This window comes from Bombus vosnesenskii, unplaced genomic scaffold, assembly GCF_011952255.1.
Source record: "Bombus vosnesenskii isolate JDL3184/JDL3185 unplaced genomic scaffold, Bvos_JDL3184-5_v1.1 scf7180000013289, whole genome shotgun sequence".
Lineage (NCBI taxonomy): Eukaryota > Metazoa > Arthropoda > Insecta > Hymenoptera > Apidae > Bombus > Bombus vosnesenskii.
In genome coordinates, this window is record NW_022882942.1 from 2488134 (window position 1) to 2507535 (window position 19402).

Consider the following 19402-nt stretch of genomic DNA (forward strand, 5'->3'; position numbering starts at 1 on the left):
TACCAGTTTTGATTGATTAATTCCAGAATTAATTGCACATTACTAATCAAAATTAGTTATTGATGATTGAACAAGCGAGGATGTTAATATATTCAAAGTTCTGAAATAGTATTATTAATTTAATCCTATATTTAACTTTACCTAAAACCAGATATTAATGGCGAGGGTATTTCGTTAATATTGATGATTTAATGATTAATCCGAACGAGTATGAATTGGAAGATTTTTAGGTAATAGCAACATTGTTACATAGTTATTAATTAGACAACATGAATATTATAAAAAGTCCTTGAGAAAATTAGCTTTGATTAAATGAGAAAATTACTTTCGCAAATTCTGGAATTTGAAACTCAGTGACATTTAGAAAAATATACATTATGTGTGTGTGTGTATATATACACACATATACATACATACATACATACAAACATACATACATACACATATAAATGTATATGGATATGTACCTTCTTAACAGTCTTCTCGCTAATAGCATATTTAAATCTGCGTTTAAATTTAGCTTTTACTTTTCATTGACGGCTGTTGTTTCTTTTTTTTTTTTCTTTTTTAAGTATGCACTATTTACTTTTTCGAATCTACCATATTAAGAACAAACTTTATGTGGAAGACATTCTATTTTTTCCAAATTTCATCTTTTATAATATCATTCATTGTTTCTATTCAATTAACTTTTAATAGAATGGTAATTTAGATTACTTAATATTTCATTTACTTTGATGCGTAGTAATGTACGAATTTTGAAATATTGAAATTTAATATATTTAAATAAAGAAGTATGATTTTTAATTAATTTTTTATCTTTCTTACATTACTTTCGTGATGTATTTCAGTATATCCTTCAAAAGGCTTAGCTACGTACTGAATCTTCCTTAATTTTCCTTGCGCATCATAATAACCATATTGTCCTTTTATCGTACCATCGCGATGCCTTTCTTCTAATCTGTATTGTCTATTCTTTCTGCAATAAATATATGGTATATTGTTAATTAAATACCTCTAAGCATATGTAATGTTTTCTAACGATGTATATGTATACTGAAAAAATTGGACGTTTATAATAAATAAATCTAGTTTTTATAAATGACAATTGGAATTTTTATTGTCTGGTAATTATGTTCTCCAATTCTGTTTTTAACTATTTGAAGTATATGTCAGTAATATAGGGAAAAAATTAATTTAATCTATCATACAGTACGTTTGATTTACTATACGCAAATGTCATTATTTCTCGAACTATTGATTTTCTAAATCGTTATTTACAGAAATGTCAACATTAATTAAATTTTTTAAACTTGCTATTTTACTATGTATTACAAAACCAATTTAACAATGCGTATAATTTTTCAACACAATAATTGTCTTAATCTACATACAAGTTACTATAGATAAATTAATTTTATTTAATTACATCACAAATAAAATTCAATTCTAAGACTTCAATTATTTACCCATTTCCAGTATCAAATCCAAAAAGGTACGTTTTTGGTCCTTCATGACCTTCTACTTGAAATTGTATTCGATCTGTATCTTCTGATAATTTCCAAGGATCTATATTTTCTTCCTTTCCTACTTTTATATATCTATTCATTACGTTTTTAGTTTCTTTGATTTTCTGCGCTTGTAATTCTTCGTTATCTTTTTTTATTATTGACTTCGAGTTGTGTTTGCTACTCGATGATAGTTGATCACCTTTATAAAATCGGTGATTGCTGGCCCATGGAATGTCAATTGCGACCGTAAGAACTGCATTCGTTAAAAGCTAAATAAATTGATGGAAAAGGTGAATAACAGAAACATCGAAAATAAATAGACTTTTTCAAATAAAACGAAATCTGTCATTACGTTTTAATTTCTGCTTTCGGATATGTTTAATTGATCAATGAATTTAACTCTCATGTTAGAGAATTCATTTTCTAGTTGTTTCGCTTTCACGCGAACATTTTTCTGGTCCATTGCTCTTTCACAATTGAATATCACGTTCTATTTATTTTTATTACTTTATCTTATTTTCTTTTATTTATTATCATTTTACTATACAAGTATCATTGAATAAAGAAGACTTAAGTAAAATTCATTCTACTATCACCATAATATTAATAACAATACTACTTAGAATTTTCAATTCAAATTTAATTTAAAATAATTAATAATAATTAAATTTACTTGCTTATAATATACGATGTACGATTTATATACAAAATTTGTACGTATTGGCGATTATTTAAATGACTTTTTGTCATTTCTGAATCAAATTGGGCCATTAAAAATAAGCAAATGATTTATTTATTATGCAAATTTGAATAAATGAAAGATTTGTACTTACAAGAAATTTAATATGCATTTTGTATTTCCAAGCTGGAAGAACAACAGTTCTCTATCAAAATTCACAGTAGATTTCCTTGCAGTTTTTAGCCTTCAATCACTTTCATATATCCTCTCTCTTTTATCCCCTCTACGATTACAATAGATATTATTGGATATCTTAAATAGCGGGAAATTATATTATTTCCGCTATTTAAAAATCGTTCTCTTTTAATGTAATATATACCACTGCATATTATTTTAAAATGTGTAAAAAATAAACGAATATCATTGTTATAAAACTAATTTGTGCTATTAATTATTTTTATTTAACGTTACGAAATACATTTACCTGATTGCGAAAAAGATCCTAACGCGATAACGAAAATTCTGATATTCGTTTCAATTACATAGGTTACACAATTTACATTTGACCGGAAGTGAATAATTCAGGATACGTCATGTCACTGAAACGTCCACTGAACTCAAATTCTTTTCAAAGATAGAATGACACGCAATTATTATCATCACCTTTTTCCTGTTCATTTCGTTTATATATTTGACCGAAAGAGAACATGGTTTCAATAATTGTTTAGTTAAAACGGCGGAACGTTGACAGTGTGTATCATGAAAAATTTTATTTCGTTTACTTTGTACTGTATCCTTTTATTCTTTCTCCGTGAGGGAGTAGTAAGTTTTAAAAAATGATGAATTTATATATTTTATTATGTTATAGTTGTCATACAAATCTAGCGTATAAAATTTCTTGAATTTAAATGATTCAAAAAATAATATTTAGTGTCATTAAATTATTATAAATATTATAATATTGATAATAAGGAAGTAAATAGCAGGTATGCATGATATACATATGCCATGAATGCTGTTATGAAAAATATGTACATATAAGATAAATATAATAAATTATTCCAACTAATGTATAAATAAATCCTATCTATAGAAAATATGTATTTCTTTCAAAGTTTTACCTATCTCACTGATTCGAAGCAAAATATATACTCGTATAAATTTCCGCAATCTAATTACAGTTACAAATTTATTTTCAGTCTTTAAGATGTCGTTCCGGAAATCAACAAATAGACGTACATTTTCAAAAAGTGCTGAAAACTTGTAGGAACCGTTATACCGGTTCGAATACAGGTAATGGGGAAGATTCTACATCCACGGAAGACAAAAGTTCAGGAAGTGATTCTCGTTCCGAGGAAGAGGTATATGATAACAACTTCTTTGACAAAAATGACAGTGGACCTTCATATAATCAATCCACGAACAATCAGAGATATAGGTAAAACTGGTATAATTATTTTGAGCAATAATAATATTTTAATAAGCGAAAATTATTAATTACTGGACCGTAGAAATGCATGTTTCTATAAAAAATAAATGAAGAAATGGGACTTACTCAAAAAATTTGTTTAGTCAATAAAATACCTTTTATATACATATACATATATTTTTTGAGTGCAGCTCTGCGTCACACTTTATAAATATTGTCAATTTTTTTAAACATCCTGTATATTCTATATATATTTCTATTGCAATTACACATATATCTTAATTAAGTTATTCATGGATACAGAAATTCTGACAGGAATGGTAATACGAATACTTACTCCTCCGACCGCTCGATTAAGGGAAATGTTAAAGATTTCCAAAATATAAAACATATTCGTAAAACCAACGGTCGAGATTCATGGAATTCTAGAGATTCGCGCAATAGGAAAAGTGATTTTAATAATGGAGAGATGAATGACGAGGACACACGTTTTAATAATAATACTGACCGGCAACAAGATGTAAGCATCACGAATTTAAGTTGAATACCTTATAATTATCTACAATATTTTATGTTAATCTGATAATTCTATGTATATTCTAATTTATTACAGTGTATAGTACAATGTTTTTTCAATGAATTAAATGCTGTAAGTACTATCATATTTGATTTAAGAATAGAAATAAACAATAATTATGTTATTTAAATAATTGTTACTACTTGCTGATTAATAGGTAGATCAAAAAGGATTTCCAGAAAAAGATTTAGTAATTCCATTGATGATTCAAAGTATTCAAGATCCAGAATTGAAAGACTTCGTTGAAGAATCAATTATCGAATGTTTTCGTTACCTTGAAGCGAATAAACGAGAAAAATGTGAATACTCACAAAATTTATTGACGTGTTTGGCTGAAAAAGGACAGCAGGTAAGTTTTAACTTTTTTTTGTACTTTGTATTAAATACTACGCCAGCTTCGTAAAAAATAATTTTTTAAAATAAATACGTTAATCCTGTTTCAGAAATGTGAGGATTGGGAAAATTAAAAAATGTAATGTCATTGTAGTTACTTAAAGAAAACGATACCGTATGTGGCAATAATATTGTATTTGTGTGTATCTATTTGCATATAAAACAGCAGGAGTATCAAGAAAAAATTTCTAAATATTTTACCACAATATCTATAAATACTAATTTTTTTGAATTATTATTTTATATACTTTTCTTTACAATGAGTTTCTTATCATTTTTTGAATTACAATACTGCGAAATAATATTATGAAAAATATTATCTTTAGAAAATAATGTAAGATTATATTGTTATACTTACATTTCAAACTGAAGCAATTAAAAAGTTTACTTATAATTGGTAATATATAAACTGTAATTATATATATATATATTGTGTATATATATATATATATATATATATATACACACATGCACCTTTTTACAATATATACAAATGCTATTTGAAATTTTGTTTGTTTCCGTACTGTACTTTATTAATGATAATATTTTTGTATCAAATTGGAAAATTGATTTTTATTGTAGCAATATTGTAATTCATATCTATGAAATATCATAGCATTGCACAATATCACGTTAATGTGATCTATTCCTCTAAAGATAAAAGAAAATTATATTCGAAATAAATTCACTGTAGAATGTTTTTGATATTACACATTTCTTTATATGATTTTCTTTCATAAATGTTGAATGCGTATTATATAAGAATCTAAACTTGGTGATTTCAATTATTTGAGAAGATTAAAGTGTTAAGCTATTTATGATATTGATGTAACGTTCGAAATTAAATCTATTTGTAACTTCTCGTTTTCTACTTCAGATGTATTGTAAATAATATTTTGCCAATACTATTCAAAGTTTTGCAGTATTCAAAGTTACTTAAATTTTACAATATTGTATAATTAAACTATAGGAATTATTTTTAGTTATACCTACTGCACTATATTTTTGTTGTAATACAACATACATATTTGTAATATATCTTAAATAAGAAATTACTTTCTTTTTTTTAAATCTTCAAAGCGCTTCATTAAATCGTCAAAATCAATGTCTTCGCTAGTAGATGGATTATTTGAAGGTAAATCATTCTCCGATGGCACGGCGGGCAAATCTGGAAGCTGAAAATCATTCATCGGCATTTTCGATCGCGGTTGAGGTTTTGGTTTCTGGTCGGACTGTAATAAAAAATCATAAATAAACGTATTACGTAAATGTATAATAATTAATACAAAATACACAATATATAAACGTATATGTCTAAGTTTTCAAGTAATAATAATAAGTAATAATAACAAATAATCATTTTAACAAATATAATAATAAATAACAGCCCCTATAATTGAAAAATTGGAAGTAAACATAAAATATTAATAAACCTAATATAGCTGATCGTAAGGATAGTAAGAGGCAGAAATGTTGAAGAGGGAAATCGTTATTGGTCGGAAGAGTGGAAAAGAAAATGTATTTTATGTAGTTTAGAGATAAGCACATTAAAACATTTATTAAGAAACTGCTATAGATTAGATTCCAGTGTATCAAGAGAGGAAGATATAATGGAAGGTAGGATAAGAGAAGCGGTGATACTTTGGATAAGAGTTTTGAAAGAAATAATATGGGTACCAAACTAATTGCACTATAGCCAGTATAGGGTAGTGTGTGTGTATATGTATATATAATTTTTAATATTAAATTTAAAAGGGGATATGTGTGTTTGGGATGCAGACGAGTAGATGTGTTGGTGCTTTAAAAGTTATATGGAAATGAGTGGGTGTTAGACATACATAAGCCAAATCCTTTTTTCAGGCTATGAAGCCAAAAAACAAATAAATATATACTTATATATCTAACTATTCATAATATTATTAATTTTCATTTACATATTTAGTGAGTTTAATTATTTTTGTTTTAAAATTACCTGTTTATTTAAATCAGGTGGAAATGATGCATATGATGGAGGCAGATCATTTTCCTTAATAGATAAGAATTCATTAATCATCCAATAATTTAATTTATAGAATTTAAATTATATCACTCACAAGTTTGTCTCCATTTGAGTTATCTAAGGGAATGTTGTACAAAACATTATTTGGATTATAAGGAACATTTTGATCCTTACTTTCTAATGATCCTGGTGGAGTTACAAATCCTATAGGCCCTTTCTCAGAATTCTAAAAGGTGTAGTTTGGATAAAAAGTATAAATACAAAATAGCTACATAGTAAAAGAGATTACTTACAATTAGATTAGATGCAGGATTTGGTAATAGAGGAGCTTGAGGGAACCCAATAAATCCAACTGGCAGTGGTAAGCCTCCAGAAGCTGTGTCTAAATTGTTTCTTTCTGTGTTATTTCCAACATCTATCAATAAAGCATCTTGACCCTCTTGCATTATCTATGATATTGCAATTAAAATATTCATTCTCACAATAAAATTGGAATTATTATCATTATCAGTAGCAGTTTCATTTCATAATTTCTACCTGTGGATCTGGTTCGTATTCAACATCATAATTTTTCGCAATCTCTATAAGATACTTCTCTACAAGAAGCTTAGATGGTGATTGCACGCTCATTTTATGTTTCAACTTCTCAGATATAGTTTGTACTGCTTCTTCCCTACATGCTTCTGTGTATTGTTTCCCATATTTTGACATTAAGATATCAGCTATTATTTTAATTTCCTGAACATCAGTTTGTATTCTAGGAGCAGCCCAAATTATGGTAGAAATAGCTTCCGCTAAACCTTCATCTAAATTCCTATGACAATAAATATAATGATATTTAAAAATAATTATGTTATTAATGATTTTTATAACATTTTGCTAATAGAATGACGACTATTTTATTATAATTTTATGATATTTATTATAATAAAGGTAATATTAAAAATTGAAACAATAAAATAGAATCGGAAAAGTAATGTTTAATCATTTGAATGACATACATACTTCATTTGTTGAATAAGTCCGAAACGTGCAAGCAAAAGATCACAATACATTTCGAGGAGTTCCATTGCTTCAACCATGTAATCTTCTCTGATAATGTGTTCAACCCGTATTTTTGCTCTTTCAACTTTACCTGCAGCGATGTAGTCAGCTATTTCTTTCCGTGCTTTCTGAGCAAGTTCCGTTTTCTTTTTCTCAAGCAACTTTAGTCGATTAACTGCTAGCCGCAGATGCGTTTTTAATTTTGTATAATTCGGCCCACTCGAAAACATCTCTACTTGATCGTTCTTGTCACAAATGAAGAAAACTGATATAATCTTTCATGCTCCTACGCAGGAGTATAGTAGAGGTTATTCAAGAACTGATAGAAAGTGACAGCTCAGAGATATTAAATATATGATTGAAATGAGTTATATATGTTGCAAAATTTTCAATTATGACTTTTTTAATGTTTATAATAAACTTATATAAAATGTTAAAAGTATTTGTAACGAAACGAATAAACTTATATTGTAGTACATAAATAAAATTTGGTAATAAAGAATTTTTAAAGTAAAGAATACCTATCTACATATTACACATTCTCGTGAGTCACATACATGCCACTATTGTACTTGCGTAAAAGTAAAATAAGGCGCTATTTTCACATGCTTTAACCTATATTAAATATACAATTAATGCTATAAATCCCATAAAATAAATGATGAGCTGTTTATTAATAGTTATATCTCTTAGTAACTAAATCTCTTAAATAAACGAATAAGTATTATTTTACATTACAATAAATATACCGTTTCAAATGTAATAAAATATTTTGTCGTTTATAAAGTTTAAACTATATGTAATTAATTGTTTTCCCTATAAGGTTACAATACTTTCATCCCTACATATTCTTACATCATTTCACCGCGGGCTTCCGTACGAATGTAACATATTCTCTAAATATAAATACATATGTCGCGATATGTACAAGGTGTGTCAGCTTTTCTTGGCTAAACATTGTCACGATGTTCTATGCCATTCAATCATGATAATAGAATAATAGTTAATTTCGTACGTTTATTATAATTTTTTAGTACAGTTTCAAATGCCCTATTGTTTTCTTATTCATATCACACCGATAGAATATCCTGACAAAGTTTGGTCGGAGAAAACTGGATCATCCTGTATACATAATAACTGCACGCGCGATATTCGACTTCCTAGATGGAGGGCGCTTCAAAAAATCGATCGATCGATTGTTTAAGAATACACATTTCCGTTAAATTCTAGAAACAGAAATCGTTGCCGTGACAATTCGCATTGCCACCTCCGAATTTCTATTCCAATTTGTCAGTTCTCCAATGTTTTATTCAACTGAACTTCTTTCTCTCAGAAGGAAAGGCAAATTAGCCAAATGCTGGTTAGCCGCAACCTTTAGTGAAAAGATGTTTAAGGAAACTTGCAGACCAATACTAATTAAGAAGATTAACATAGTCCTTACTTGGTAAAGTACTTTTTTATTCTTACGATCACTTTCAACTAATCATTTTGTTTAATTTATTTGAGTTTCTTGTGGATATTCTTTTGTCTTATTGTTGCAATGATATTTTATTATTTCTGCACTTATTTATTAAATTAATTACGTTATATATACGATTACGATTACAATTTTAGCGAAGAAATTTTATCAACGATTGAAATGAGGAGTGGGAGAAATTATGGCAGATTTAGTCTCTATCTTTCTTCACAATTAATGTATGGTGCTGCGAAAATACTTCTTTACCAAACGAAATACTTTCAAGGTCATAAATCTTGAAATTAATATTTTATAATCTTTTTCGCAGTAATATAACAAGCATCTTTTATCTTTAAAAACATAAAAAGATTATTTTTTGTCTCTTTTTTTTATTGTAGATCATGTTTTCGCAATGAAGTGCACATTATTCAAAAAAAGGTAAAGATTTAAATTTTATGAAGCACTTAATTTCTTCAGAAATTCTAAAATTTCAGATTTGATTACTGATAGAGCACTTTTTATTAATTTTAATATTAATAACTCGGCAAATTGTTAATAAGGAAAGCGTTAATATTAATAAACGCGAAAATATTTCAAATATTTTTTCGTAGGCATGAAGAATTTAACGCGGTAATGGCGTTAGAATTACCGGATGTTCCTCCTATGGAAGATGTGTTCCGGAATTTAGAAATTCCACCAAATTCGCATTTAATTACAGAAGAACCATATACTTCCGTTATAGGACGTTTGGTAAAAAAAAATTAAAAAAAAAAAGGACAAGCCCAACGCGGATTATTTATGATAATAAAATTTTATTTTGTGTTGTTATGTTATATATGATTTATATCGCGTTATTTAAATTTATAACATTATATTGTTCAAATGTAGATGCAAGATGAAATGAATTTCGGGATACTATCCGAACATGATATGGAACAATACGTAGCCAGACCAGAGCTATCCTTGTTAGTTTTACGTATTTTTAAAGTAATTTTATACTTTCTGATCCTAATACTTTAAATTTTAATAATTTTAAATATGATTCGTTTAAAATTATTAAAATTATTAGAATACAATGAATAGAACAATAGGTACATATTCTTGATATTTATAAAATTATTGCTATCCATTATTTAGAAACGAAATACGAAGATTTCCTTGGGATCAATCGGCAGAAATTCATGAGGAATCGGTGCAAGTTCCTTTTGTTGATGTTAACAGATTTGAGATTGAGACAATTGAAACTGAAAGAGAAACACGAGTAGCATCCGCTGAAAATGATCAACACAAATCCTTTGTCGTTCCTAGAGGTGCATTAATTATTGTATTTTTATTTATAGATAAGTTAGTCCTTTTTACAAATATGATTTTTTAGGCTCGGATGTTAAAAAGTCTGCGAATTCTAGGAAAAGAACTTTAATATCTCCAACAGAAATTCCTGCGAAAAGAAGCAAGGTACGTTGTATAATTTTTTCATATAACTTTTTGTATAACTAAATTGTATAACTTTTTTAGTGCCTTTCCGAACTATGTAATATAAATTTTATAGGAGAATTTCTATTTATAGATAAGTCCTGCAGAAGATTTACCACCTCCGCTTCCAATAGAACCACCACCACCACCGATAGACGAACCTCCATCTGCACTTGAATTACCATTTCAATTACAGCAAGGTTTATCAGTTCTTGAAAATATAGAATTAATTGAAGTAGTAAAGCCAAAAAAGACAAGAAAATGTTTCGATGAACGAACTCAACTGTCTGGTAGCGTCATGCGAAAATATATCAGAAATGTTTTCGTTCATACAGTGAGTGGTTTAATTGGTGTAATTTAATCATTGACTGAATATACGATTCAATTGTTTATAAACATGTTTATTTTTATTCATCTTTTAGAGACCTCTTTGGAGAGAAAGGTCTACGTCTATTTTACTACAAGGAACTGAATATCTAAGACAACCATCAACGAAAATTGCCAATAAATCGTGGGGAAAAACATTAAATAAATTGTTCAGTAGTTGTCTTACGAAACCATTGGCGCAAACGGTTCAAAACGATTTTCAAGATGTTCTTGATTTTGAAATTGAACAGACAACAGGTAAATAACGTTTATTTCGATAAAATAGTAAAGAGATAAACAAACGTCAAAGTAAAAAATAAACAAAGTAAATGATAAAAAAATAATAATAAATAAATACAATTTTAATTTTACAGCTGGAGAAACTATTCGTGTGGGCGCTTTAAGTAGACTACCGGATCAAACAGATGAATTATCATCAAGAAAGCTTATGTTTACTGCACCTGAAATTACTTATCAATCTAAAACATTAGAGAAAATCCTCCAAACAGAAAATCTCGTAGCAGGGGAAGAAGAAGAGCCTCCTGAAGAGCAAAGAAAAGAAACAAAGAAGTTTGAAGAACCTCTAATTGAACTTCCTGAAATTACAGGTTTTGAAGAAAAAATTGGGTACAGTTTATTATTATTTAGTTAGTGTAAACGTTTAATTTTGCTATATATTATATACAATATACGTTTCTGAATTGTTTAGAGAAAGGACAATAACAGAAAAATCATCTGATGGGAGAAATGCAAAATCCAGTTCTTCCTCCGTGTCAGTTATTTTTGCTTCATACTGTTACAAATACATGAATCTAATACATATTACCAACAGTTAATTGAACATTTTATAAAAATTGTTTTCTTGTTGTAGTTCAAAGACACATTTAAACAAAAAAGAGTTATTAGCATTAATGGAAACTCATTGGAGTGAAAGGACATTCATAAAATTTCATGATGTAATTTCACCAGAGAGTTGTAATAAATTTGATGCTGCATCCACCTTTGTACAATGTTTAGGTAAATTTAAATTAATTAATATAATTTTATTATCTTTTACTCTCTATTGTTATGTCTTCACTTAAATTTGAACGTACAGAAGATTCTCAATGATGATTGACATATATTTCAAATATTTAGAACTCCATGCAAAGAAAAAGATAATTCTGAAACAGGCTGAACCTTTTGATACAATTTGGATACAGAAATACCCTTATTATACTTCAGAAAGTGGTAACAGCACTGCTGCAGCATCATGATTAACTCTTCATAATTGACCATATAAAAATATACTACTTATTAAAATATTTATTATACAAATTTATTTTTATCAAACAAATATATAATAAACTGCGTATCATATTATGTATTTAATATATGATACACATATAATACAAGCATTTATTGCTACAAATTGTTTTTAAAGTACAATCAATCTACTTGAATTATTCTGCCATATAGTATGTTTACAACATAAATACCATTGCAGTAATAAAGCTTTTCTTTGATAAATTGTCTTTATATAAAAGTATATTCTTTCTCATATCATAGAGAGTAGTACCTGCTATGTTTACAATATTGTGCAAAATTAATTATATTAATAATTATTATCAATAATTATTAATAATTGTTAATAACAATTAATAGTGCTTTCTTTTTATTCTACAGAAATCTAATCTTATAATATAACAAATGAGTTTTGATTATATTAAAAGCTTATTTTGTTCATGAATATATAGCAAGTAAACTCTTTTTATTCAAGCAATTTGTGTTGAACATTCTAACGTGTTCATTATTTATAGGTACTTGTTACAAAGATAAGAAAGATATATAAGGTGTTTCAGGTGGAGTTTGCAATTAATTTCCATACTATAGCTCGTTTAAAAAAATGTTTCAAATAAAACTTACCTTATTTCGGAAGGGACGAGGGGTGATCACAAATCTTCTCTAGGTGGACGTGTTTCCGAGATTTTAAGGAGATCTTTGTTTTTTTTATACGGAACTGTATTTTTTTATTTAAGGAGGTGTGTAGCTCATTTCGTGACGAATTCATCGACTCATAATATGTTGGTACTCGAAGGTCATTCATTGCCTTTCAAAAACTTACTTTCTTCGAACGTTCTCAGGATTTGATTTACTGAAGTATTGCGTCGATTCAGATGGTAAACATGAATCGAAATTATACAAATGATGCGATTTATCGTTATTCGTATTTGTTTTTGTTTATTAATAACTATAATTTGCTACTAGACAGATATCCTCAGTTTGTATGATAGTTGCTTTGAAGGAATCATTATTGCAAATAGTATTAAGGTGTACTTTCTTCCGGTAACGATTTAATTTACGACGGTTCATTATACGCAATAATAAACTCGCAATAAATTCGCAATAATTTCGAAATAAGATTGCCGATATGCCTCTAATTTTGGAAGAATGTGAGGAATTTGGAAGAATTAGTTCTGTCACTTTCGAGAAGGTGCAGCTATCATATAGAAATAGAGTAAATAATTGTACTGACTACAAAAGTCATTCTTTTGAATACATAAGAAACAATTTCTGGACGTTCAACAACAGTATGTTTTGAACGGCAATAAATGACCTTCAAACATCAATATATTATAGTTCGATAAATTCATCCCGGAACGGGTTACATGCCTATCTAAATAAAAACATATAGTTCCGCATAAAAAAAACAAAGACCACCTTGAAATCTCGGAAGCACGTCCACTTAGAGAAGGTTTGTGATCACTGTAACATGCCTCCCTTCTTCCCAGGGCAGGGTAAGTTCCATTTGAAACATTTTTTAAAACGAACTATAGTTTGGGAAATAATTGCATGCGTAACTTCAAATGGAACACTCTGGAACTGTATAATCCCATTGGCTATAAATATATTTATATACTGCTATAATTTTGAAATCATTTTAAGCTATAATATTTCTCAATTACTTAATTATTATAATATTTTTCAATTGGTTTAATGGAATTCTGCAATTTTAAATAAATATGTACATTTACTGAACAATATATGTTTGTCTCATACAAATAACTGAGGAACCTAATGATAAACCTCAGGTGGGAGATTTTAGTTTTTTATATTATTACTACATAATTTTACTCGAAATAAATGAATAAGATTTAAGAAAAAGGTTTAACATCATGGACTGTACATAAAGAAAATGTTTTTATACGTTTTCTTTTAACCCTTTGTACACTGATCGTTACAAAATAAACCAGTCTCTGTATATATGGCTAAAAAACAAAAAAGAAATTGAAATTTAAGTATGTGCAATTGTAGGCGCTTATAATGTCTAGTATGTAATTGCCAAGCAATTATAGACAAGGATAGTATATGGTGATCATTTCCATTAAACTCTTATATGGCAGTCAAAAGGTTAATAAGTTAATGCAAATTATAGCAGATAAAGATATATCTTTCTCATTATGTACCTGTGATGTAACTAGATTTTACATCTGTATTACTATTCACGAAGTCTTGCTAACCGTTGTGTAAGTTCATCTTGTTCTTGACTGATAGTAGAGGTACCTATACTACCTAACTGTCCAGATGGCAATTCCATATTCAACTCCAAACTGAAAAAAATTATACAATAAATTTATGTTATAGGATTACATAATATTGTATAAAATAACTCTAAAGAAAGTAGTTACCCAGCTTCGTCTGCAACTTGTTGTAATAAAGAATCAACATCATTTTGTGGAACATTTGTTGTCGTAGTTTGAGACATAGCATTCTCCATGTATGAACTTTGTACATCCAAATCTTCAAACTGACTTTCAAACTTATCCATAAGACCTAACATTAAAGTTATAATATATTACAAACATTCATACACGATCTCAGAAATTTATGATTTATTCATTATTTTTCAGATATCATATAAAATCATGGTAAAAAATTAAATTCTGAAATATACATAATATGTATATTTCACAATAGTGTATACATATTACACAAAAAAAAAAACATAAATATAAATATTTACCTGAAATTTTTTCTAAATTCATTGATTTCATTGCTGCATCCATGGCTTTAACTACTCCAGCCATTGACTGAGTAACTTTGCGTGTAGTCAAAGCAGTTTGTACTCTGCTAGCTACTGCATCAACTCTTGCACTCATCCGTAAATAATTAAGTGCCTGATTACGTTGGCGAATTGCATTTTCTGCATGAATTCGTGCGCCCTCCATATTACCTTTTTGAATGGCTTTTTTTATTTTTGCCTTTTCCACCTTTTCTTCTTTTTCGCATTTCTTGGAATTTCTCTCTAATTCCTTCACAGCGAATTTGAGATTGAATAAATTTCCTTAACATTAATTTAGAAAGATATTTTTGTCTTCATTCAAATACATTGTTAATAAAATTTCCTTAAATGTAAACACTACAAAACATAACATATATGGGAAAAATTATCACATAACCTTTAAAATATAATTTCATTTTAAACAAAATCCTGTAACATCCATTAAAATTATGTTTAACAGATTATTGTAATTTGCTTTTAAAACGTATATTATATTATAATGTATATTATAATGTATTATATAGAAATAAAATCGTTAATTAATAAATTAAGAAGAAAACCTAAAATATTTGAAAATTCTTTTAGAATGTCTTAGATACAAAATCAGTATGAAACAATTTTTTATAATTTAAGTACAATTGAAGAATTAATAAGAACTTTATAAAAATAGAGATTAGTTGCAAACATAATTCAGTAAAAGGAACATTCATCTAAATAAAATTAATAAAGAACACTTGAAACCAACAATTTGGAAAAATATGTAAAAACTGAAAAATTTTAATAAAAGGATACTTTCCATCTGGGAGACGGACATAATTGACTGTTCAGCCCCCGTTTTGATGAGATTTTAAAAATGAACGATAGGTTCAAACAATAGAATTACTTTGCTTTTGTCAGCAAAGATATAACAAGTGACAATATGCGTTGCTATTTAATGAAATCAACTGTCATTCAAATTTGAATTTACCTGACATGATAAATATTAATATTTAACAGGTATTGGTACTCTAACGATGATTAATTTTGATTATTTTGGTAGATATCTAAGTAAAAAGATTACTGTATGATTAATTATTACTATTCATTTGATAGATGACATAAATGAAAAATATATTTTCATAGATGGAAAAGTAGAATATATTTTTTAGAATATAAACTGCTACACCAACTGAGAACGCCTTAAACGCTCATTGACTATATAATATCAGAAAGGAAATTTCCTCTTTGGTAATAAGATCAGATAAAATCATAGATAAACTATAATATAGATATCGTATATGATATTTCGTCACACAATCTTGAAAAATATAATAATGATGGTAACTTATTCAACTGTATCAAATTTAACAAATATATTAACAAGCTGTAACAAATGTATCAAATTCGTTGATGACTATCGACTACCTACCGGCGAATAGCTGGAGTATCACGTGACCAATTATGTTTACGTTCCTATTCTATGATTTGCCTGTAGACTTAATCGCGCTCATTACTCATGTCATGTGCTTATCTTTCCTAACTTAACTGATTAACTCGTTAGATAGAAAGTATTATGTTTATCATATATTTATACCTATTGTTTCCCACATGAGACTACAGATCAACTAGTTTAATTTAGTTTAATTTATTATTCTCCTTCAATACAGATCAAGTATTGTAGTAAATACATAAGTATTTATTACAAATGAAGTAATATGAAAAATAAATGAATAGATTTCAATAATTAATAATTGGTTTTAATAAATAATAAGAAAATGTTCATGTTATACTTGCGAAACTTGTTTTTATTAAATTTGAAATGTATGTGTAACATCATACTGGATATACATTTAGTAAACCTAGAATAATTCATTCTTGAAATATAATAGGATTTTAATGAAAAGCAAATAATTATATTGTGCTTTTATGTAAAAAGTTTAATAGGTTGTAATTATACACATTTTGTATATTTATAAGTAGTATGAATTAATGGAATGTGTTTTATAACGAAACAATTTAAAACTAATATAAAGATTTTCTTTAAAACAAAATGAAAAATTATGGTCAAATTAATGAAAAGGCACCATATGTTTCCATCTTCCAATATATCTAAAATTTGGAGAGTAATACTTTCTATTTCTTATGTTTTTAAATTATGAAAATTGCAAATTGTTTCATATATAAATATATTCATATAATTTTTAAATATAAAATGTTTGCAATGTGTATGAAATAAGTGCTAGTAATAATGATGAGAAACGATTTTTAAGAAATAAAATATATGCTAAAAAATGTCTAGAAGCTTACTAGAAGACAAAAATAATTTATATGAAAATTCTATATTTATTGTACTAAAGTATTTTATGATTTAGACATTACATTAATATTTCAAATATGATTGATTAACTATTTATGTAATATATGAAACATTTTTTTTGTAAACATCAAATATCTAAAGAAATATTAATCTTCTATAAGAATGATATAGTGTGTGTGTGTGTGTGTGTGTGTATTTTCTTTTTTTTCATTGCGCATAAATTGCAATAATTGGATGGCTTTCTACGTTGCATTATATTGTTTCTTTATGTTTTAGAAACAAAATAAAATAATCATCTATCTTCATCCTTGGTCTATTTGTCCATTACATTCTATTCTTTTCTACCTTAATCTATCTTTAAAGCTGCAAGTTTGAGTATTCTATTTAAGTTAAGCGTAGTAGCTTGTTTATAGTAATGCAACAAAACTGAGAATCAAACACTTATCCTGTTACTTATATTTTTTATAAGTCTATTGAAGTTTTATGACACAGTTACATGTCTGCATATATTATTATATATTAAAACATACTTTATTCTAAACTTATACATAAATAATACTAATTTATGCATATTTTCAGTTATGAATTAAAATTTGCATTGATAGTGAATTTGTTTATTTCAAAATTATATTTCAGTTATTCAATTATTTGAGTCTAAATATAATATTCATGATCAGTTACTGAAAAATATTTGATTTAGTATCCGATTCACGGTTTTATTGCGTTTTATTTTAAATCTGAATACACTGAATTCGTTGTTAATACACATATTTACAATGCAAAGTACATTCTGAAACGATACACGTCAGACGAAAATCTATTTTTCTAAAACTAATTTGCATAAGGATCCTACTGTAATCTACAAAAATACCTGTTACATGTCATAGGAAGTATTTCTGAACGAAAAATAAATTCGATTGTCTAGATAATAATCTCTCTTGCCATAAACTGTTGTATTATGATATATACGTATATACATAAATAATAATGTTCCATCTCGAAGTACAATATAATACTTCATATATAAAGAATTTCAAATTTATAAAGCCTTGGCTGTTTGCACCGTATTATATTAAGAATAGAAAACTAATATAAATCTTAATTTGGAATAAAATAATAAATTAGTTTTAAAGATAATATCAATTTTTTTAGTAACAAGATCAAAGGGCTTGAGATGTTTATGACAAGGAATATATTACATTTTAAATAAAACATATAAGGAGATATAATTTTACAAATGAAAGATTTACACAGTTTCATATTTAGACAAATTCACATTGATTATATTATACACATATATTTTACCAATTGAACTTATATTAAAAAAAGAAATGCAAAAATTAATAAAAAATTGAACTTTATTATTAATAGACAAAATACAATTTTATTAAATTAATGTTCAGAAAGTTTTAATAATATATTAATGTTAGTATAGAAATTTTGCAGTTATTTATAAAAATAACTTCTTTTTCTTAATATTTAGTATGCATAAGTTAAATTTGATTATCGTGAAAGAAATAAAAGGAACTAATATATCTAAATGATACATATTACTATGCGAACAAAGATAATATCAATGTAAAAATGTCTAAAATAAGATTCTAATTTCAGAATCTCTTACTCATCTCACATACCTTACAGAACACCCTGTTTTAAGAATATTTTGTAAACTGTAATATATAATTAGAAAATGAGAAATTCTTAATGCATGAAATGGAGAAATCTATTACAAATTTAATATAATAAATTAGTATGAGTGTATCTGTAATAATATCTTATGTTCAGGAATTCTTTCCATCTTTTATGCGTACTACTAATTATGTAAAAGAATTCGTTCTTTAAGAATTACTCATTTCCTAATTGCTTAGAATCTTATAAAACATTTAATAAGCGCTTTAATAATAATTTTATAAATGTACATCACTGATTAACTATTTCAATAAGCAACGTGAATAATTAGAGCAATCAAAAAGCATTCATGTAAAAAAAAAAAACTAAAGTATTGCTCTAGTTTACAAATATAAATCTTAATCGAAGTATGTTAAATATTCTGTTGAAAAATCAATTATTTAATTATTAATTCAATTAATTGATAAAATTGATTAAATCAATTATTTGATATTATAAAATGACATAA

The 19402-nt window shown here is 26.8% G+C and overlaps 5 protein-coding genes across 8 annotated transcripts; 2 read left to right on the forward strand and 3 right to left on the reverse strand.

Annotated features, from left to right (window-relative positions):
• Positions 1-550: 550 nt before the first annotated feature.
• Positions 551-2476, reverse strand: LOC117232464. The gene is made up of 3 exons (XM_033491814.1): positions 2345-2476; positions 1470-1780; positions 551-979 (listed from the first exon to the last, which is right to left on the reverse strand). The coding sequence occupies exons 1-3, from the start codon at positions 2360-2362 to the stop codon at positions 808-810; spliced, it is 501 nt and encodes a 166-aa protein (XP_033347705.1). The 5' UTR covers positions 2363-2476; the 3' UTR covers positions 551-807.
• A 174-nt stretch (positions 2477-2650) lies between these two features.
• Positions 2651-4795, forward strand: LOC117232463 (general odorant-binding protein 71). Of its 2 annotated transcripts, none has more exons than XM_033491812.1 (6): positions 2651-3012; positions 3390-3628; positions 3923-4139; positions 4233-4268; positions 4354-4545; positions 4640-4795. In XM_033491812.1, the coding sequence occupies exons 1-6, from the start codon at positions 2950-2952 to the stop codon at positions 4661-4663; spliced, it is 771 nt and encodes a 256-aa protein (XP_033347703.1). In that variant the 5' UTR covers positions 2651-2949; the 3' UTR covers positions 4664-4795. The 2 variants fall into 2 exon arrangements, with proteins under 2 accessions (XP_033347703.1, XP_033347704.1); XM_033491813.1 differs by having other exon boundaries at positions 2653-3012; positions 3935-4139.
• A 300-nt stretch (positions 4796-5095) lies between these two features.
• On the reverse strand, positions 5096-8141 carry LOC117232466 (IST1 homolog). Of its 2 annotated transcripts, none has more exons than XM_033491816.1 (6): positions 7594-8141; positions 7126-7402; positions 6882-7037; positions 6683-6814; positions 6562-6615; positions 5096-5764 (listed from the first exon to the last, which is right to left on the reverse strand). In XM_033491816.1, exons 1-6 carry the CDS (start codon positions 7860-7862, stop codon positions 5642-5644), a joined length of 1011 nt encoding a protein of 336 aa, XP_033347707.1. In that variant the 5' UTR covers positions 7863-8141; the 3' UTR covers positions 5096-5641. The 2 variants fall into 2 exon arrangements, with proteins under 2 accessions (XP_033347707.1, XP_033347706.1); XM_033491815.1 differs by having other exon boundaries at positions 5096-5821; positions 7594-8138.
• Positions 8142-8688: 547 nt separating this feature from the next.
• LOC117232467 lies at positions 8689-12663 on the forward strand. The gene is made up of 11 exons (XM_033491817.1): positions 8689-9076; positions 9700-9838; positions 9977-10053; positions 10226-10398; positions 10464-10543; positions 10656-10895; positions 10984-11185; positions 11302-11554; positions 11637-11699; positions 11799-11944; positions 12065-12663. The coding sequence occupies exons 1-11, from the start codon at positions 8934-8936 to the stop codon at positions 12181-12183; spliced, it is 1635 nt and encodes a 544-aa protein (XP_033347708.1). The 5' UTR covers positions 8689-8933; the 3' UTR covers positions 12184-12663.
• A 1422-nt stretch (positions 12664-14085) lies between these two features.
• Positions 14086-16157, reverse strand: LOC117232468 (charged multivesicular body protein 1b). 2 transcript variants are annotated; one of them, XM_033491820.1, is made up of 5 exons: positions 15762-16157; positions 14931-15251; positions 14596-14740; positions 14374-14517; positions 14086-14175 (listed from the first exon to the last, which is right to left on the reverse strand). In XM_033491820.1, the coding sequence occupies exons 1-4, from the start codon at positions 15781-15783 to the stop codon at positions 14406-14408; spliced, it is 600 nt and encodes a 199-aa protein (XP_033347711.1). In that variant the 5' UTR covers positions 15784-16157; the 3' UTR covers positions 14086-14175; positions 14374-14405. The 2 variants fall into 2 exon arrangements, with proteins under 2 accessions (XP_033347711.1, XP_033347709.1); XM_033491818.1 differs by lacking the exon at positions 14086-14175 and having other exon boundaries at positions 14337-14517; positions 15762-16156.
• Between the last annotated feature and the right edge of the window lie 3245 nt (positions 16158-19402).

Excerpts from the sequence above, each read along its gene's own strand:
- LOC117232467 (XM_033491817.1), top strand. The coding sequence starts at position 8,934 with ATGTTTTATTCAACTGAACTTCTTTCTCTCAGAAGGAAAGGCAAATTA. Across the intron at positions 9,077-9,699 it reads ATTAACATAGTCCTTACTTG|GCATGAAGAATTTAACGCGG; the intron begins GTAAAGTACTTT and ends ATTTTTTCGTAG. Across the intron at positions 11,945-12,064 it reads CACCTTTGTACAATGTTTAG|AACTCCATGCAAAGAAAAAG; the intron begins GTAAATTTAAAT and ends TCAAATATTTAG.
- LOC117232464 (XM_033491814.1), bottom strand. Across the intron at positions 980-1,469 it reads GGATTTGATACTGGAAATGG|AAAGAATAGACAATACAGAT; the intron begins GTAAATAATTGA and ends TATTTATTGCAG.
- LOC117232468 (XM_033491820.1), bottom strand. The coding sequence starts at position 15,783 with ATGTCCGTCTCCCAGATGGAAA. Across the intron at positions 15,252-15,761 it reads GTCCGTCTCCCAGATGGAAA|GAAATTTATTCAATCTCAAA; the intron begins GTATCCTTTTAT and ends ATTAATGTTAAG. Across the intron at positions 14,518-14,595 it reads CAAGTTGCAGACGAAGCTGG|TTTGGAGTTGAATATGGAAT; the intron begins GTAACTACTTTC and ends AATTTTTTTCAG.
- LOC117232466 (XM_033491815.1), bottom strand. The coding sequence starts at position 7,862 with ATGTTTTCGAGTGGGCCGAATTATACAAAATTAAAAACGCATCTGCGG. Across the intron at positions 7,403-7,593 it reads GGACTTATTCAACAAATGAA|GAATTTAGATGAAGGTTTAG; the intron begins GTATGTATGTCA and ends TTATTGTCATAG. Across the intron at positions 6,815-6,881 it reads ATCCTGCATCTAATCTAATT|AATTCTGAGAAAGGGCCTAT; the intron begins GTAAGTAATCTC and ends TACACCTTTTAG.
- LOC117232463 (XM_033491812.1), top strand. The coding sequence starts at position 2,950 with ATGAAAAATTTTATTTCGTTTACTTTGTACTGTATCCTTTTATTCTTT. Across the intron at positions 4,140-4,232 it reads ATACTGACCGGCAACAAGAT|TGTATAGTACAATGTTTTTT; the intron begins GTAAGCATCACG and ends AATTTATTACAG. Across the intron at positions 4,269-4,353 it reads TTTTCAATGAATTAAATGCT|GTAGATCAAAAAGGATTTCC; the intron begins GTAAGTACTATC and ends GCTGATTAATAG.